General features: G+C 36.1%; 1 protein-coding gene across 20 annotated transcripts in view; it reads right to left on the reverse strand.

Annotated features, from left to right (window-relative positions):
- ZNF644 (zinc finger protein 644) overlaps positions 1-19,219 on the reverse strand; it is a 123,989-nt gene that overhangs the window by 80,032 nt on the left and 24,738 nt on the right. For 19 of the 20 annotated variants that reach the window (XR_006601815.1, XR_006601816.1, XR_006601814.1 and 16 more), the window contains one exon: positions 9,520-9,580. The exons of the other annotated variant lie outside the window; for it this stretch is intronic. Coding sequence is in view for 16 of the 19 variants with exons in the window: in XM_004752615.3 (XP_004752672.1) it covers positions 9,520-9,563 (44 nt within the window). In the remaining 3 variants the exon portion in view is untranslated. The remainder of the gene's footprint in view (positions 1-9,519; positions 9,581-19,219) is intronic. 20 annotated transcript variants of the gene reach the window in all.

Raw genomic sequence — 19,219 nt, forward strand, 5'->3', positions numbered from 1 at the left:
AAAAATTATTACACCATGAGTAAGTGGGATTTTTCACTGGAATGCAAGGATGACAACATATGAAAGCCAATCAGTATAATATACCACACATTAACAGAATGAACAAATACAACATAAATCGTCTCAATTGATGCAGAAAAAACATTTAACAAAATATGATGCCATTTCATGATAAACAAAACTCTCAATAAACTAGAATAGAAGAAATTTACCTCAACATAATGAAGTCCACTTACAAAAAAACACAAGAGCTAAAATCATACTCAGTGGTGAAATACTGGAAGCTTTTCCTCTAACACAAAGAATAAGACAAGACCATCTGCTCTTGCTACTCCTATCAAACATACAGTACAGGAAGTCCTAGTGAGAGCAGTCAGGCAAGGAAAAAAAAATTCAAATTAGAAAAAAAAATTATCTCTTTTCATAGACAACATGACCTTGTGTAGAAAACAAAAAAACAAAACAAAACAAAAAAACACCAAAAAAACCTGTTATAACTAATAAACAAATTCACCAATGTAGGATATAAAATTAACACACAAAAATCAGTTGTGTCTATACATTAACAATAAGCAGCCTAAAAGAATTAACAATCTCATTTACAAAAGCATCAAAAAGAATAAAAAACTTAGGAATAAACTTAACCAAGGAAATGAAAGACTTGCGTACTGAAAACCACAGAAAAAAATGCTGAAAAATGTTAAAAAAAAAAAACACAACTGGAAAAATATTCAGTGTTCAAGTATTGGGAGACTTAATATTAAGATGTCCATATTATCCAAAGCAATCAACAGATTCAACATAATCACTATCAAATTCCCACTGGCTTTTTTCCTTTTTTTGCAGAAGTAGGTAAATTCACCCTAAAATTCAAATATTAAGAGCTCCCGGGGCACCTGGGTGGCTCAGTCTTTAAAAGCATCTGCCTTCAGCTCAGGTCATGATTCTGGGGTCCTGGGGTGGAGCCCCTCATAGGCTGCCCTGCTCAGTGGGGAGCCTGCTTCTCCCTCTCCCATTCTGGTTCCCCCTGCTTATGTTCCCTCTCTCGCTGTCTCTCTCCTTGTCAAATAAATAAATAAACTCTTAAAAAAAAAAAGTCAAGAGATCTCAAGGGAAAGCAATTTTGAAAAAGAACAACAAAGTTGCATGTCTCTTATTTATTAATTTAAAAATAAATTTACAATGCTACAGTAATCAAACACTCTGGTAATGGCACAGAGACAAACAGATCAAAGGAACAGAAGACAGACCCTGGAAATACACTCACAAAACAGTCAAATGTTCTCTGCCAAGGATGCTGAGACCATTCAATGAAAAATGGACAGACTCTTCAACAAATGGTGCTGGGAAAACTGGATAAACACATACAAAAGGTTGAAGTTTATACCATAAATAAAACTTAACTCACAATGAATCAAAGACCTAAACATAAGACCTAAAACTATAAAACTGCCAGAAGAAAACACAGAGGAAAAAGTTTTGTGACATCATCCAACTTGACAATAAGTTCTTGGATACAGAAAGCAGAGACAACAAAACAGAAGTAGACAAATGGAAGTACATCAAACTTAAAAACTTCTCTGTATCAAAGCACACAATCAACTGAGTCAATAGGCAGGTGATCTACAGCATGGGAGAAAATATTACCAAACTGTAGATATAAGTATTTAATGTCTAGAAAATATTTAAAAATTCTTACAAAAACCACCCCCCCAAATAACCCAATTAAAATTTGAGTTGAATAGATGGTTCTCTAAATATGATCTAAAAATGGCCAAGAAACATGAAAAAATGCCCAACATCATTAATTATCAGAGAAATACAAATTGAAACCATGAGGTATCACTGCACATCCATTAGGATGTTGGTTAAGGTGTGTGCATTCTTGGTGGGACTGTAAAGTAGTGAAAAAACAGTATGGACATTCCTGGAAAACTTAGAAATGGAACTATCATATGATCCAGCAATAACACTTTGAGGTATATATTTGAAAAAAATTTAAAGAATCTTGAAGAATATGTGCACACCCATGTTCATAACAGCACTATTCACAATAGCCAAGAGCTGAAGCAATCCAACATCTGCTGATGGATGAATCAATAAAGGAAATGTGGTATATGACACACTGAAACAGTGGGAAAAATCCTGTCACATGCTACCCAATGGATGAACCTCAAGAACATTACACAGAATGAACAAGTCAGTCCCCAAAAGACTAACATTGTAGGATTCCACCTATATGAGTTATCTAAAGTAGTCAAATTCATGAAAACAGAAAGTAGAATGTGATCACCAACGGCTGGGGAAGGGGGTTAAAAGGGAATTTGCTGTTTAATGGGTACAGAGTCTCAGATTTGCAAGATGAAAAAGTTCTGGATATCTGTTTCATAACAGTGTGAATATATGTAATACTACTGAACTACACACTTATAAAATGATTAAGAGGCACACAACAACACTATTCAAAATAGAGTAAAGGTGTAAGCAACCTAAATGTCTATCCAAAGATGAAAGGTAGAGAATCTATAGCATAGTCATACAATAAAATATTATTCAGGCATAGAAAGAAGTACCTGGGTGCTTCAGTGGCTCAGTCGGTTAAGTGTCCGACTCTTGGTATTGGCTCAGGTCATGATCTCAAGGGTCCTGAGATGGAGCCCTGGGAAGGGCTCCCAGCTCAGCAAGCCATCTGAAGATTCTCTCCTTCTGCCTCTCCTCCCACCACTCATGCATGCACTCTCTCTAAAACAAGTAAATCAATCTTTAAAATAAGAAAAAAAAAAAAAAGGAAAAGAACGAAGCACCTAAAAAAATTAACAATCTCATTTACAAAAGCATCAAAAAGAATGAAAAGCTTAGGAATAAACTTAACCAAGGAAATGAAAGACTTGCGTATGAAAACCACAGAAAAAAATGCTAAAACATGGATATACCTCGAAACATGGATGAACCTCGAAAATGGTTATGCTGCATCTGGCTGGCTCAGTAAACAGAGTGTGCGGCTCTTGATCTCAGGGTTGTGAGTCTGAGCCCCATGTTGGAGTAGAGCTTACTTAAAAAATTAAAATCAGGGGCACCTGGGTGGCTTAGTGGGTTAAGCCTCTGCCTTTGGCTCAGGTCATGATCTCAGGGTCCTGAGATCAAGCCCTGCATGGGGCTCTCTGCTCGGCAGGGAGCCTGCTTCTCCCTCTCTCTCTGCCTGCCTCTCTGACTACTTACAATCTCTCTGTGTGTCAAATAAATAAATTAAAATCTTTAAAAAAAATTAAAATTAAAAAAATTTATTATTGAGGCTCCTGGGTAGCTCAGTTGGTTAAGTAAGCATCTAACTTCCACTGAGGTCATGACCTCAGGGTCCTCCATGTCAGGCTCTCCACTCATTAAGAAATAATCTTCTCCCTCTCCCTCTGCCCCTTAGCCTGCTCATGCTTGCTCACATGCTCTCTAATAAATAAATAAATAATTTAAAAACAAATAAAACACTCCAAAAAGAACCAATATTATGGCTAAGTGAAAGAAGCTAGACACAAGTGTTACATGCTGTATAATTCCCTTTATATGAAATATCCAGGACAGGTAAAGTCATAGAGATAAAAGCAGATTAGTGATTTCCAGGGACTGGGGGGTTGGGGGGGAGGAATGAGGACTGACTGCTTAATGGGTTTCCTTGGGTATGATGAAATATAATGGAACTAGTTAGATTTGCACAATACTGCAAATCAAAAAGTCACTCAATTTTTTACTGTAAAATTAATAATATATTTTAGGTTCTATCTTAGAAAAAAATCAACTGTATTTCCATATACTAACAATGAATATACAGAATCTGAAATTAAAATCACAATGCTACCTCCAGGGGCGCCTGGGTGGCTCAGAGGTTTAAGCCTCTGCCTTCGGCTCAGGTCATGGTCCCAGGGTCCTGGGATCGAATCCCACATCGGGCTCTCTGCTCAGCAGGGACCTCCTCCCTCTCTCTCTGCCTGCCTCTCTGCCTACTTGTGATCTCTGTCTGTCAAGTAAATAAATAAAATCTTTAAAAAAAAAATGCTACCTCCAAAAAACCCAAAATATGTGATAAACTGAGCCTCATGAAAATTGAGAACTTTAAAGATGCTGTTAAGAAGACAAAAACACAAATTACAGACTGGAATGGGAGAAAGTACTTAGAAAAACCCTATCTAACAAAGGACGAGTAGCTAGAATACATAATTCTCAAAACAACAGTAAAAAATAATAAACAATCCAACTAGACAATGAGCAAAAGACATGAACAGACATTTCACCTAAGATAAAAATGCACATAATCACTTCAGAAGATGTTGAGCATCAATAGTCATTAGGGAAATGTAAATGTAAAACACAATGAGAGCTCTCTCAAGTTTGCAACAGTATAGTTAAATGTACTAAGAAGGTCAGAATCTTAGGTAAATACGGGACCCATTATGGTCCCTCACTCAGGAAAATGGTGAGGAGTGAAACAGGTCAGTGTGCCAAATACACCTGCTCCCTCTGTGGCAAAACCAAAAGGAAAAGACAAGACGTCAGGATCTGGTGTTGTGGTTCCTACATGAAAAGAGCAGCCAGTGGTGCCTGGACCAACCATTATATCACTCTTGCTGTCACAGTGAAGTGCACCATGAGAAGACTGAAGGAGTTGAAAGACCAGTAGAAGTTCCACCATTTGAAACACTGCTAGCCCATAATAAATGGGTTAATCCATTAACAAAACTACTTTGGCTTGTTGTTATACTTATTAATTGGATGTTCTGATTTGCACTGCATTAATTTTGCTTTCTCAAAAGACTTGGAAATGTAAAATCCTTCTTAAAAAAATGTACCAATTAATACCACTTTTCAATTAGACTGGCATGGATTAAAACATGAGTTAATAATACTTGGTGGGGTGTGGAGAAAGATATTCTCACTGATAACAAAATTTTTTTTTTAGATTTTATTTATTTGACAGACACAGTGAGAGAGGAACACAAGCAGGGAGAGTGGAAGAGGGAGACGCAGGCTTCCTGCCGAGCGGAGAGCCCGATGCGGGACTCGATCCCAGGATCCTGGGATCATGACGTGAGCCGAAGGCAGACGCCCAACGACTGAACCACCCAGGCGCCCCTGCTAGCAGAAATATTAAGTGATATAATCTCATTGCAATTTTGCAGTATCAGAAATTAAAGTGCACATATATACCGACCCAGCAATCCACTGCTACAAATTATCTTACATTCTCACACGATTCCAATAATGCAGTGAAGAGTATTTATTGCAGCACTGCATATACAAGCAAAAAACCTTTAGATTTACCAAAGTATCTCTATCAACAAGGAAACAATTATATTAAATGCAATCCATATATGGAAAAATGTCCAAGACATACTGGCAAATGGATAGAGAAAGATGCAGAATACATATCAACTATTTCTGATAATTTACGGGAACATAGTGCTGGGTGAGAGAGTTTACTCATTCTCAACATCTATACACTATTTGCTCATACTTAAATAAGTGTATGTGACTTCCATTAAAAAATTGATTGAGCACCTGGGTGGCTCAGTAGGTTAAAGCCTCTGCATTCAGCTCAGGTCATTATCTCAGGGTCCTGGGATCGAGCCCTGAGTTGGGCTCTCTGCTCAGCAGGGAACCTGCTTCCCTTCCTCTCTCTCTGCCTGCCTCTCTACCTAGTTGTGATCTCTGTCAGATGAATAAATAAAAAACCTTCAATAAAATAAAATTTCAAAAATACTAAATGTTACCTGGCAATATATTTGAAAAAGGTCAAATGTGCACTGTGCAATCTCATCTAGAATGAAGGACAAATTTTTTTTTTAAGTCTTATATACATTGCAACAAAGGTCCACACATAACTACATTGCTATTAAATACCGTGAAGCACGGAGAACTTAATTTGAAAATCAAGGAAATTAGCTAATATAAGGTAAGTAAATATAAAGAACTTCAAATCCTTGGATTCAGGGACTCTGTAAAATGGAAAAAGTAGTGGCTGACCATATAAAATATTGAAGCACAGAATGAAGACGAAGAGTCTGAAACTGAGGTATACCTATCTGTGAAGAGAAACTAGCCTAAAATCTTTCAAATACACGTAAGTCAAACAACCTGAAGGTTATATTTCTCTGAATACTCAAATTTTATCAACAAGAAAACTAAACATACTTCACATCAATGATGAAATAAAACAAATAACTGAAGTTCTAACATTTGATAAGAATCTATGTCTAAGAAAATCCTTGTAGGGATCTGAAGAAACAGCAAGAGATGGGGTCAATGTCCAACTCTGTATTCAACCTTTATGGCAGAAGCTGTAGAGAGGAAAAGCAATAAATTGATCCCAGTGGGGAAGAACCTCTCCTTGCTCTGGACTTGCTAGAAGGCATAAAAATCCCCAAGGTGACTACAATGGCCAACCCAACAAGCCTAATTTCAAGAAAAAAAACTAGTGTAAAGTACTTTATAATATTTTAAAAGTTTCTTAAGTAAGCATATTATTTATATATTACAGACCTATAATGATAAAACAAATTTTTTTAATTATATCAAACAGCAGACTTCCTGAGCTATAAAAATAAATGTTATCACAATTCCAGACTATAATTCAATTTCCTTCTCTACTCCCAATTTCTTTTTTACCTTTAGGAAAATGAGAAGTTTTCTTTATAGATGTGACCAGTCTTCCTAGCCTTCTACTTGTATTAATCTAATACATCCTTTAAAATCTTTAAAGAAATAACTCGCACAAACTCACAAAAAGAATACTGTTAGAAGCAAGCACTCCAATTTCTATGACATGGGTTAATGCCTTCATTTGAAAAGAGTAATCAAATCAACACAGTTTTCCTTAAGGTCTCAACTAAGAACATTACTCGCCATTTTTTAAAACTGGATTGAAGGAAGACTTTGGAGATATTTTAGGGCTTTCCAAAATACCTACAATGCTGCTTCTGTATTGTCCCCATTGACTCCTTCCTACAGCCCAACAGCAACTGTGCCAATGTCCTCATCCCATTCCAGCCAGTATTCTGAATCCCTAGATGACTGAGAGAGAATTATGCTCATTGTTCCATGTTTTACAAAATTCACTAAGTACACACAGTACTCTGGCATTGTACTACTAAGGTAAGTACAACATTGATGGTGTCTACCTTCAAGGGGCTCACAGTCCAGTAAAGAAAACACTCTACTGCAGTATGGCCAGGTCTGGCCCAAAGGATAAGATTTCAGGAGATATTTCAGGAGATAAGCTGATGAGCAGGAGGAAGGACAATGATGGTTGGGGGAGGTGAGAGGCTAGGGAAGAGTGACAACATATAATTAGGACTAAAACTAAACATAAGAAACATCAGACTTAGTTTATTCAGATAATTCTAGGCATTCTGGAATAGCTGCAGTGAGACCATTGTATACCAAGTCATGGAGCTTACATTTTATTGTAGGGTGATACGGGAACAGTAAAGAGGACAACTAGAGGAAGGAAAATAGTGTAGAATGCTGGAAAGTGAGGTCAGAGAATTGAAGAATCCAATAAACAAAATTACAGAGAGAATACATAAAAAATTTGTAGCATGGTCATACAATGGAATATTACTCAGTAATAAAAAATAATGAACTACTGATATTCATACAACAAGATGTATGTTGATTGAAAAAAGCCACATATTAACTAATGCATATTATATATTTCTTATACATAAAATTCAAGAACAGGCAAAACTAAGCTATGCTGATAAAATTCAGAAATTTTACCTCAGGAGGAGAAGGCTATTGGACTGGAAAGGGAAGAGTATGAGGAACTTTCTGAGCAATGAAAATGTTCCACGTCTTCATACCTCTATGGTAGTTACATGTGTGAACATATATGTATGTTTTACATATGTAAAAACCTCATTCAGCTCTATACTTTAAATTTTACCATTCACAAATTATAACTTAATTTATATAAAAATGTAAGTTATACATTTGCATTAAGTTCTATGCAAAAAATGCATAATTGTGGTAGAATAGGGTCAGAATATGTTAAACCAGTGTCATCCCTTAAGTGATACCTGACATAAGAAATCAGAATAAAGGTTCTAACACACTGTATATTCAATTAACAAACAAAATCCCTATAAGACCTTAAGTACAAAAGTCTAGCTTCTTTTTCCTACAAGAAGATATATAGGCAAGTGTTCCTTATAATAGATGCTGTGGAGATAATGCACTCTTCCTAAAGAAAAGAACTAGCTCACTATAAACCAAATAAGTAAAAATTCTCTACACAGGAGTACCTACCTTACAAAAGTACTATAAAGATTAACAAGGCATGAGAAGCAGTTAACACAACATACAGCACAATCACTACAATTACTATTATATAATAGCAATAAAACAGAAACTCTCCTTCAAATTATGCCTAAACCACTTACTAAGAACACACTGTTTAACTCCATATCACTTAACTACAGCACTTCTCATTCTAGATTTTTGATTTTCCTTTTTTTAACTTTGAGATCATCAAGTTTTCAACAGCTTAAACATCTGGTTAGATTAGAGAAAGACCAAGTTAACTACAATTTAAGTATTCCTTTTAATCTGTTTATATCCTGAAACCATGTTCATTTGCCAGAAGACTGTTAAGTCTTTTTAACATCTGAACAGTTTCTATTATTAAAAAGCATTCTTTCAGAGCACCTGGGTGGCTCAGTTGGTTAAGTAACTGCCTTCGGCTCAGGTCATGAACCTAGAGTCCCAGGATCAGGTCCTACATCAGGCTCCCTGCTTGGTGGGGAGTTTGCTTCTCCCACTGACCTCTCCCCTCTCACACTCTGTCTCATTCTCTCTCTCTCAAATAAATAAATAAAACCTAAAAGACACAAAGGCACACACACCCCCCAAAAAACATTCTTTCACATATCAGACTAAAAAAGTACATGATCACAATTCAATTTCCTGAAAGTCAACAGCCTTAAAAAAAGAATGCAAATCAGAATGCTAAATTAGAAAATTCATTCAATGACTTTGACCAATTCAATGACCAACACAGATACTCTTTGAAACAATCATTTATATTCTGAACATTATATTAATATAAAGAAGTCACAATTTGGCAAATTTAATCAATTTATGGAAGTACTTCATTAATCAAAATAAGTAAAATTCACAAAAGCAAAAACTACTCGAGCACTATAATCCACTGAGAACATTGAAGCATGCAGCAAATCTCTTACTGAACTGTTTTCTGAATAGCTAACCCAAACACCAACTCAATTTTCTCACATGTTTAATAGTCACATAAATTCAACATAAAGGAAGGAAAACTAAGAGCACAATTTGATGATTCTATTGTTACTCCCATCAAATCAACTCGAGCAAGTACCTTAAAGTCAATTCTTTGTATTTCAAAATTTTATTGAAAAACTCATTAAATCTGAACTTGAAGGCAGAGTTTTAAAACATAACTTTTTCTATTATTCCCACTTTGATATATAACATTTAACAAAGTAGTCTTCTACTTACCTAGATTTTGTCTTATTAACATCTCGTTGCAAAAACAATCTCATTCGAAATTAACTCAAACCTGAAAGAATACATGTAAAGACCATCATTTAATTTTTGTGTCAGTATGAATAAGTACATCTATGATACACTTACTCTTTGAAATTAAAAATCACAAAACAAGTTATTTTGACATAACGTGTCCAAAAAAGTTGTTAAACTAAAACATGATCATATTATACTTTCAGGAAACTTGCTCAACACCACCTTTTTTATGAACAATAATCTATTCAAATGACAAACTTTCTAGTTTTCTTTTAAAAAATTTACAATAACTTATTTTCATTAATTTTAATTGTAAAGCAATAAAAATCAGTATTTGTTAATAAAACACACATTTCTATATAGATGCTTATCTAATACTATTACATATATACTAAAAAGTACACCAAAAAGCTGAAGAACAAAAAAGTATGAGATGGCATAAAAGTATATACTAACAATAAATACAATAACAGCTAACAGTGATTAAATACTAAATGCCAAGGACCATTATTCTAGAGGATAGTACATACTGATACTCTCCTGCTTCTTCAATTTAATTCACAATCTAGTATAACAGCTATCCCAACATTCCACTGAAAACTGACTTGAAAAATCTACCCCTAATTTTATCATATTCCACAAATTCTGAAAACTCAGTATGTCTCATCCTGTACTCTACACATCTTCCCCAACCTGAAACTAACTTGTTCTTTTGCATTCTTATTCACAAAAAAATGGCACTACCATACCTACTGCCATTCTCGCCTACATTCCTATAACTATTCTATTTCCAGACTATCATCTCAAATTTATTCTTCCCAGAATCATGTAAGGTATAATTTTCCAATGGCTATCCTGAGGGTATCAAATCTATGATTCAAGTCCTTCAACAGTACTCACCAATGATCTCATTCTTATCAATTATCTCCAATCTTTACTTTCCCATTCAATGCAGGTTTCTAATACTAAACTCCTTCAAATTCCAGAACAGCCCCCTTGCCTTCTCAGCTTTCTCACTGCTTCGCATAGTGAACTATTCTACTTTCTAGCTCTCTTTAATTTTGCTAAAACCTTTTTTACTAGTTTTGCAATAATTAGTTTAGTCACCTTGAAAGATCCCTTTTCAATTTCTTCACAGTTACATTGTTTCTCAATTGATACAGAAACTGGTGATAACTCTGTATCAGCTGTTCACTTAGATGTTTTCTGAACTACAGTATGGACACATGGAGTCATAAGAATTCATTCATCTTATTTCATGATTTCACTGGGTGGCACATAGTAAAAGTACAACAGTGTAGGCCCACTTAAAGATTAGAAAAAAAATTCACAACACTTCTGAATCCAATAATATTTCTTTATGAAATAACTATATCTAAGTAAAAACACAACTGATAAAAAATCAGCCCAGTGCAAACTTTTATTGAGTGAATTAATTAATTTCACTGATCATCAATACCAAGATTACAGTACTAAATGTTTGCATCCCTACAGAAAACAAACTTTGTGGACTATAAATCCTAGACTCGTTGAAGTATTAGACTGAAGCAGAAAAGAGCTAGAAAAGGAGGTGAATATGGTCTTAACACTAATAATGTCAACAGTCTAACAAACTGTTTCTCAAACTTTAGCATATATTAGCATCACCCAGAGGGCCTGTTACACAGACTGCTAGCCTCCACCCTCAAAGTTCCTGATTCAGTAATTCTAAATTAGAGCCCAGTGATTTGCATTTCTAGTAAATTCCTAAGGTGATGTTATTTCCAGGACCACACACTTAGAACCACAGACCTGGAGTTTTCCTCATAATGTCTAGAAGAGGCGAGAATATTCTCTCGGCCACCCACTGCCCCCAATCTTTACCTACCCATAACTGGATACTGTGACCTATTACAAGCTAAGCTATAAATCACAGTAAGAACACTAAAAGTCTACTATGAATTGCTGAGTGTAATGGGATGAAAAAAAAAATGGCCCTGCAAGAGAATCCACATTTGAATCCCCAGAATCTGTGGATATTACCTTATATGACCCTTACCCCTCAAAAGAAAAGTCTTTACAGATGTGATTAAATTAAAAATTTTGAGATGGAGAGATTATCCTGGATCATCTGAGTGGGCCCTAACTTCAATCACATGTATTCTTATAAAGAGGGAGATGAGGAAATTTCACTATACACAGAGACTGCGAGGACAGAGAAGAGAGAGATTTGAAAATATTGGCCTTGAAGATTGAACTCATAGTCAGGAATGTGAGTAGCCACCAGAAATTGAGAGAGGCAAGGGATAGAGCCTCCCCTAGAATTTCTGGAAAGAATAACACCGCTGACACCTTGATTTCTGCCCAGTGAAACCAATTTCAGACTTCTGGCTTTTAGAATTGACAGACAGTAAGTTTGTTGTTTAAAGCAACATAGGTTGTGATAATTTGTTAGAACAACAGTAAGAAACGACTATACTGATGATGGTAGGTTTTCTAGGAAATAAACCAGAAGCACTACATAAAAGGTGTTATGAACTGATTATTCATATGTTGAAACCCTAGTTCCCAATGTGACTGCATTTGCAGAAAGGGCCTTCAAAAAGGTTAACTGAGGTTAAATAAGGACATAAGGATGGGGCCCTAATCCAATAGAATGGGCGTCCTTACAGGAAGAAAAAGACACATGCACCAAGGAAATGCATGCACAGAGGAAATGCCATGTAAGGACACAGAAAGAAAATAGCCATCTTGAGAAGAGAGAAGCCTCAAATAAACCTAACACCTTAATTTTGGACTTGTAGCCTCCAGAACTGTGAGAAAATAAATTTGTTGCTCAAGCCACCAAGTCAGTGGGATCCCAAGGACCCTGGGATCATGACCTGAGCCGAAGGCAGTTGCCCAACCAACTGAGCCACCCAGGCACCCCTTACAAAACAATAGCAAGTGGGAAAGGAATTATCACTCATGTACCTGAGAACACAGTGCAGGAATGAGTCTACTCTAGTAGACTAATACAAGGATATACACGTTTGCACAACAGTGTGAATGCACTTAATGCCACTTACCTATACTTTAAAATGCTTTAAATGTTAAACACCACACAAAGACAGTAACCTTTGACTTTAGTTCTTTTTTATTTTTCTCTGTAATATTTCAAAGTCTGAGAAAAAAAAAACACTTTGTAATTGCATTTGTTCCCCAGAGAGCCAAACTAAGTCACTGTAAATACTATATATTTTAATGGGGAATTTATAATGAAGCTTGATAGGAAGTACTTTTTAAACCCATACCTAAAAAGTGTAATTAAAATACTGTTTAGGTGAGTGTGGGACACAATGAGAAAACAACAGATTGATATCCCTGGATGAATACTGAGCAAAAATCCTCAATAAAATACTAAAAACCAAAATTAACACATGAAAAGAATTCTACACATTGACTAAGGTGGATTTATTCCTGGAATGCAAGAATGGTTCAACAAATGAAAATCAACGGAATACACCGTATTAACAGAATGAGGGACAGAAACCACATGATCATCTTAAATGGTGCAGAGAAAGCATCTGTCAAAACCCAATACCTTTTCATGACAGAAACACTCAACAAACTAGGAATAGAAGAAAACTACCCTCAACATAATAAATGCCGTAAGTGAAAGGCTCACAGCTAGCATCACACTCAATAGTGAAAGACGTAAAGATTTTATTTTCCTCTAAGATTAAGAAGGAAGGGTGCCTATTCTTTTTTTTTTTAATATTTTTTTTATGGGGCGCCTGGGTTGCTGGTTTAAGCCTCTGCCTTCGGCTCAGGTCATGATCTCATGGCCGTGGGATTGAGCCCCACATCTGGTTCTCTGCTCAGCAGGGAGACTTCCCCCCCACCCTGCCCCACCAACCCCCTGTCTGCCTCTCTGCCTGCTTGTGATCTGTCTGTTAAATAAATAAATAAATAAATAAAATCTTTAAAAAAAAAAAAAGGATTTTGTTTTTAAATAATCTCTACACCCAATTTGGGACTCTAACTCATAACCCTGAGATCAAGAGTACCTACCTACTCTTGCTACTTCTGTTCAACATGGTACTGAAGTACTAGTCAGGGCAAACAGATAGGAAAAAAGAAGAAATGATCTCAAAACTGGAAAGGAAAAAGTAAAATTATCTGCTGACAACATGCCCTTTTAGGTAGAAGATATTAAAGAGTCTTAAAAATTTACTCTAATAAATGATTTCAGCAAAATTTCAGAATATCAGCATGTGAAGATCAGTTGCATTTCTATACACTAATAATGACCAAACTGGACAACAAAATTATGAAAATCTTATTTACAGGGGTGTCTGGGTGGCTCGTCTGGTTGTGCCCAACTCTTGGTTTCAGCTTAAGTCACAATCTCAGGGTGGTGAGATCAAGCTCCAGGTGAGGCTCTCTGCTTAGCAGGGAGTCTGCTTCCCCTCTTCCTTTCCGTTTGCTTGCATGCATATACTCTCTCTCTCTCAAAAGAATAAATACATCTTCAAAAAAAGTTAAAAATAGAATTGGCCTATGATTGAGAAATCCCAATTCTGGGTATATATCCAAAAGAATTCTAAGTAGGATCTCAAAGACAGATTTACATACCCATGCTCACTAGCATTATTCACAACAGTCAAGTAGGAGAAGCAAGCGAAAGTTCAAAGACAGAGGAATAGGTAAGGAAAATGTGGTATATACATGAAGCACTGGAATGGAATACTGTGCAGCCTTTAAAAATAAAGTAATCCAATCACAAGTCACATTAAGGATAAACCTCGAGAACATGACACTAAGTAAAATAAGCCAACCACAAAGGGCAAACACGGTATGATTCCACTCATATTGAGTATTTATAGTAGTCAAAATCACAGAAAAAAGTAAAAAGGTTGCTAATCAAGGGTTGGAAGTAAGGGGGTGATAAAATTAGAGTTTAATGGGTACAGAATTTCAATTTTGCAAAATAGGAATTTCTAGAGATCTGGTGCCCAACATGTGAATATCCTTAACACTACTGAACTGTACACTAAAATGGTTAAGATGGTAAACAATCTTTTTTTTTTAATACCATTTAAAAAATAAGTACCAAAAAAAAAAAAAATACATATAAGGGCCAACATGGATTAACAGGGACTGAGTTTGCCCTCCATCTGAAAACCCTAAAAAACCAGACCTATATATGAAATGACAGTTTTCAGATCTTAGATAGGCAAATACAGAGGGTGAACCCCAAGAGAAGGGAAATAGATAAGGTAAATAAACCCTCCAATGACCCCAACTTACTACAGACCCTCACCCGAGACAGGATACCCAGGCTTGAATCTGGTGGTTTCTGAGTTGAGGAGACTTAACTGGAAGTCCAAAGCTAAGACAGCTAGGGACTACAGGGCAGAGTACTAGAGAAGACAACTGCACAGAGCGAGAACACCCATATTATTAAAACAAGCCCGAGGCCAAGGAAAGAGCCACTCAAAAGGATGACAAGAATTACTGCCCTAGTCTCACACAAAGCCAAAAATAAGACCTGCTTCCTTCAGACAGAGTGGAAAAACCTCTTAATTCAGGTAGCACTGACTAGAGTAACCCTAGACTAAATGCTTTTGAAAGACAGACCCAAAAGGGGAAATGTGGCTCAGAAGGGAAGAATCACAAAAATGCATGAGGAAACTTTCAGGAGTGATAAATATATTCAGTATCTTGTTTGTGTGGGGATAGCTTCCCAACTGTATACTATACATACCTCAAAACTTATACTGTCCACTTTGTACTTCACTACATGTCAATTATTTCTCAATAAATCCATTTTTAAATCCTCAATTAAAACAAAACAAGCCAATCAAAAAATGGGCAGAAGATTTGAAGCCACAAATCTTTTGGTGAAATCTTTCATCAAAGATATACGAATGTTAAGTATATGAAAATATACTACCGCTTTTCATTAGAAAAGTACAAGCTTAAGCCATAATGAATTATCACTACACAACTATAACAATGGCTCAAATTAACAAGACCAACCATACCAAATGCTGATAAATGTGTGAAGGAACTGAAATACTCATACACTCATACAGGAAGATAAATGGTACAACTACTTTGTAAAAAGTAGTTTTGACATTTAAAAAAAAATGTCAAGTATACATTTACTGCATATATGAACAGTCATTCCACTCTCCTACATATTCACCCAAAGAAATGAAAGCATATGTTCACATAAAAACTTACATACAAATGTTCTTTATTTGTAATAGCCAAAAGCTGAAGGAAAAAACATCCATGAACATGTGAACCCGTGCATTATAGCTTTATAATGGAAAAAGAGTGAACTAATGATAATGCAATGTGGATGAACCTGAAAATAACTATGATGAGTAAAAAAAAATGTAGACAAAAAGATTATATACTGCATAAGGGGAAAGGCAGTAAGTATAAAAGAACTAGAAAGGGGCACAAAGAAAGTTTTGAGGGTAAAGGATACGTTTATTATCTTGATTGTGGTGATGGTTTCATAGGTGTATATAGATACCAAATCTATTCATATTATACACATAAAATTTAAGATTTATTATATGTCAAATACACTTCAACAAATCCATTTAAGATCACAATATGTAAATATTAATAAACTTGGGGAAACAATGAAATATCAAAGAAGTTAGAGTAATAATAATGAGCACAAAAAGAATACCATCATTTATAACCCAAAGAGAACAGATGCAAAAATCACTCATCTTTCAACACCTATCACTGGTACTACAATTACTCTGCAATTGGTAATTCAATGCATGAGCAATGCTTCCAAAATATCATCAGATATATCCTACAAAACAAGATAACTAGAGTCATATGGACCTCCAAACAGAGTGATGCATTTAATTTATACCTGTCTTCTATACTCAGACACCATTCCTACTGAAATATAGTAATGCTCAACCAAGAACACAGAAATGAGCTTTACAGCATGAATCAAAAAATCTGTCTACAAAAATAGCCCCAATTCTATACTACTCCATTATCCATACATTTGGCAATGAGGCTTTGCAGTTTCGCCCATCAAGAGGCAGAATGGTTCCCCCCACCCTTTAACTCTAGGCTTCCTTTTTTTTTTTTTTAAAGATTTTATTTATTTATTCAACAGAGAGAGAGATCACAAGTAGGCAGAGAGAGAGAGAGGAGGAAGCAGGCTCCCTGCTGAGCAGAGAGCCCGATGTGGGACTCGATCCCAGGACCCTGAGATCATGACCTGAGCCGAAGGCAGCGGCTTAACCCACTGAGCCACCCAGGTGCCCCTAGGCTTCCTTTTAAAGAAGACCAAGAGAATACATGCATGTCAGTTTGCCAATTCTGAGTTAGACCTCAAGAGACCTTGCAGGCTTCTGCTCTTAGAATCCTGCTACCACCGTAAGAAAAAGCCCCATCTAATCTGCTGCAGGAAACAAGACAGCCCAAATGTCCCACCACAGGCCAGCCTAGAGAACCCAGCCAAGAGCAGCAGTTCCTGAACTGCTGCTAACTGCAGATCCATAAATGAGCCCAGCCAAGACCAGAAATACTTCCCAGCTGACTCACAGACTTGTTTTAATAATAAACACATTGTTTTAAACCACCAAGTTTTAGAGTAGTTTCTTACACAGTAATAGCTAACTGATAATTTATCCTAAAGATAGCAGATTAAATTATCTCTATCTCTAGAAGATTAAGTTTAGATTAATAATTGGCCTAGATCTTAATTTTTAAAAGGGAAAAAAAGACATAAATGTCTACTTTACTATTTTATTAGCAGTGACTCTACAAACATTTTGTCAGTTTGTTAATCTCAAGAGACATATAAACTGAGCAAAATCGTTTTTTACAAGTAATGTTACCAGTCAACTACTATTTTTTTTATGAAATTCTGTTCTTAGACAGCTTTACCAGATTCAATCATATAATGAAAATTTTCAGGATACTCCAAAAATCTATGAAAACTATTACAGAGCAATCTGTTATCTCACCTAACATTCCTTTTCCTATTTATGTTAATAGCACCCTGACTGCCCATTAATAAAACACTTTTACTCAACTGTTAAAATGGTACCCATCACACAGCCCTGAACTGAGGAATGAACAATTGACACCTACGCTGATGAGTATTCCTCAAGTAGCCACAGTAATTTTTTCATGGATGAGAATGTAGGCCAGAGTAGGAAATTAAAACTCCTTCTCAAGATGTCTGCAAGTACTAGGAAAGGTATACTCTTCAGTGGAAATAAGAGCTAGGAGAATTATGCATGTCAGAACAGCCAGTAGCTATCTCTGCCACCTCCTAACATAATTAGGAATGAAGCAACCAAAGAAAAAACCCAAGCCATGAGATATAAACATTATCACAATGATACGCACCTATCAATCCAAACATGTCTGAAATAATTGCAGTTAATAGCAGAATATTCAAATATTTATCAATCCTTCTACTGAAACCTACTAGAGAAACTGAACAAAATATTAAAAACAGTCACCAAAGGCACCGAAAAGCTGACACAACAGTAAAGAATGACCAGGCCAGGATCGAAGATGGAAACCTATAGATAAAAACTCAGCACCCTGGCGTGCCTGGGTGGCTCAGTTGGTTAAGTGGCTGCCTTCAGCTCAGGTCACAATCCTGGGGTCCTGGGAATGAGACTCCCTTTGGGCTCCCTGCTCAATAGGGAGTCTGCTTCTCCCCTCTCCCACCCACCCACTCCCATGCTCACTCTCTCTCTAATAAATAAAATCTTAAAAAAACAACAACAACCCAGCACCCAAGGATACTTTTGCCTTGAAAGTTTGTTTTGCCAATCCAGATGAGGTAGCTGAGAAACTGATGGTTATTTCTAACATCGTTACAGAGTTAAGGGAACCAAAAGGGGAATGCAAGGTTCAGAAAAGGTGGGAACCATGCTAACTGCTGCCCACTATTTGAGCTGAGACCCCAAAGGACTAAACTCTAGTGAGCAAGAAAGAAACAAGCCCTTGCAAGTACCGCAGCCCTACCTAAAGATATTTAGGTGAAAAAATAAACTCAATCCCTAAAATTTAATTAAAGTAATCCCAGACTGCTGGAGATCCCATATAATACAAGTAATGGTTGACATTACTTTGTTTGTATGGTGCAAACAAAAATCATCTCTGAAAAAGATATTACCATAGGGCTCAGAACTTAAGCCTAGAAAGGCAGCTGAAAATTTAAATGGAAATTTAAGTGAAAGAATATGGCAGTAAGAACCAGAGAAGCAAACAAAAATTCTCAGTATAAATTTTGCCCAAATGACTGAATGACTGATGTATGTTATGTATGCACAAAGAACAACTGAAGGGGTCAAGGGGAAAGAGTTAGCAGAGGTCAGTATATTTACACTTGAAAAATAGAGCCATACTATTGATGTTTTTTCAACAGCATGAATTTCTCAAGTGTGCATAATTTGGGCAACAGGAAGCTGAAGCCTTATAAGGCTGAAGTGCCAGAGAACAGAACTCAAGACCAAGAGAACACATGGAAATTAGTGGCATCTCTAGGAGCAAGAAAATCACAGGGCAAGCGTCAAAATCAGACTATAAATTTCACCCAATTCCCAGAAGAACATTAAAAGAAAGCAGAGTCACTAAAACATATTCATAATGTCCAGTTATTGAGCAAAATTATATCATACACAAAGAAACAGTAAACTGTGAT

The sequence above is a fragment of the Mustela putorius genome, unplaced genomic scaffold (assembly GCF_011764305.1).
Source record: "Mustela putorius furo isolate JIRA1106 unplaced genomic scaffold, ASM1176430v1.1 tig00003853_pilon_pilon_pilon, whole genome shotgun sequence".
Lineage (NCBI taxonomy): Eukaryota > Metazoa > Chordata > Mammalia > Carnivora > Mustelidae > Mustela > Mustela putorius.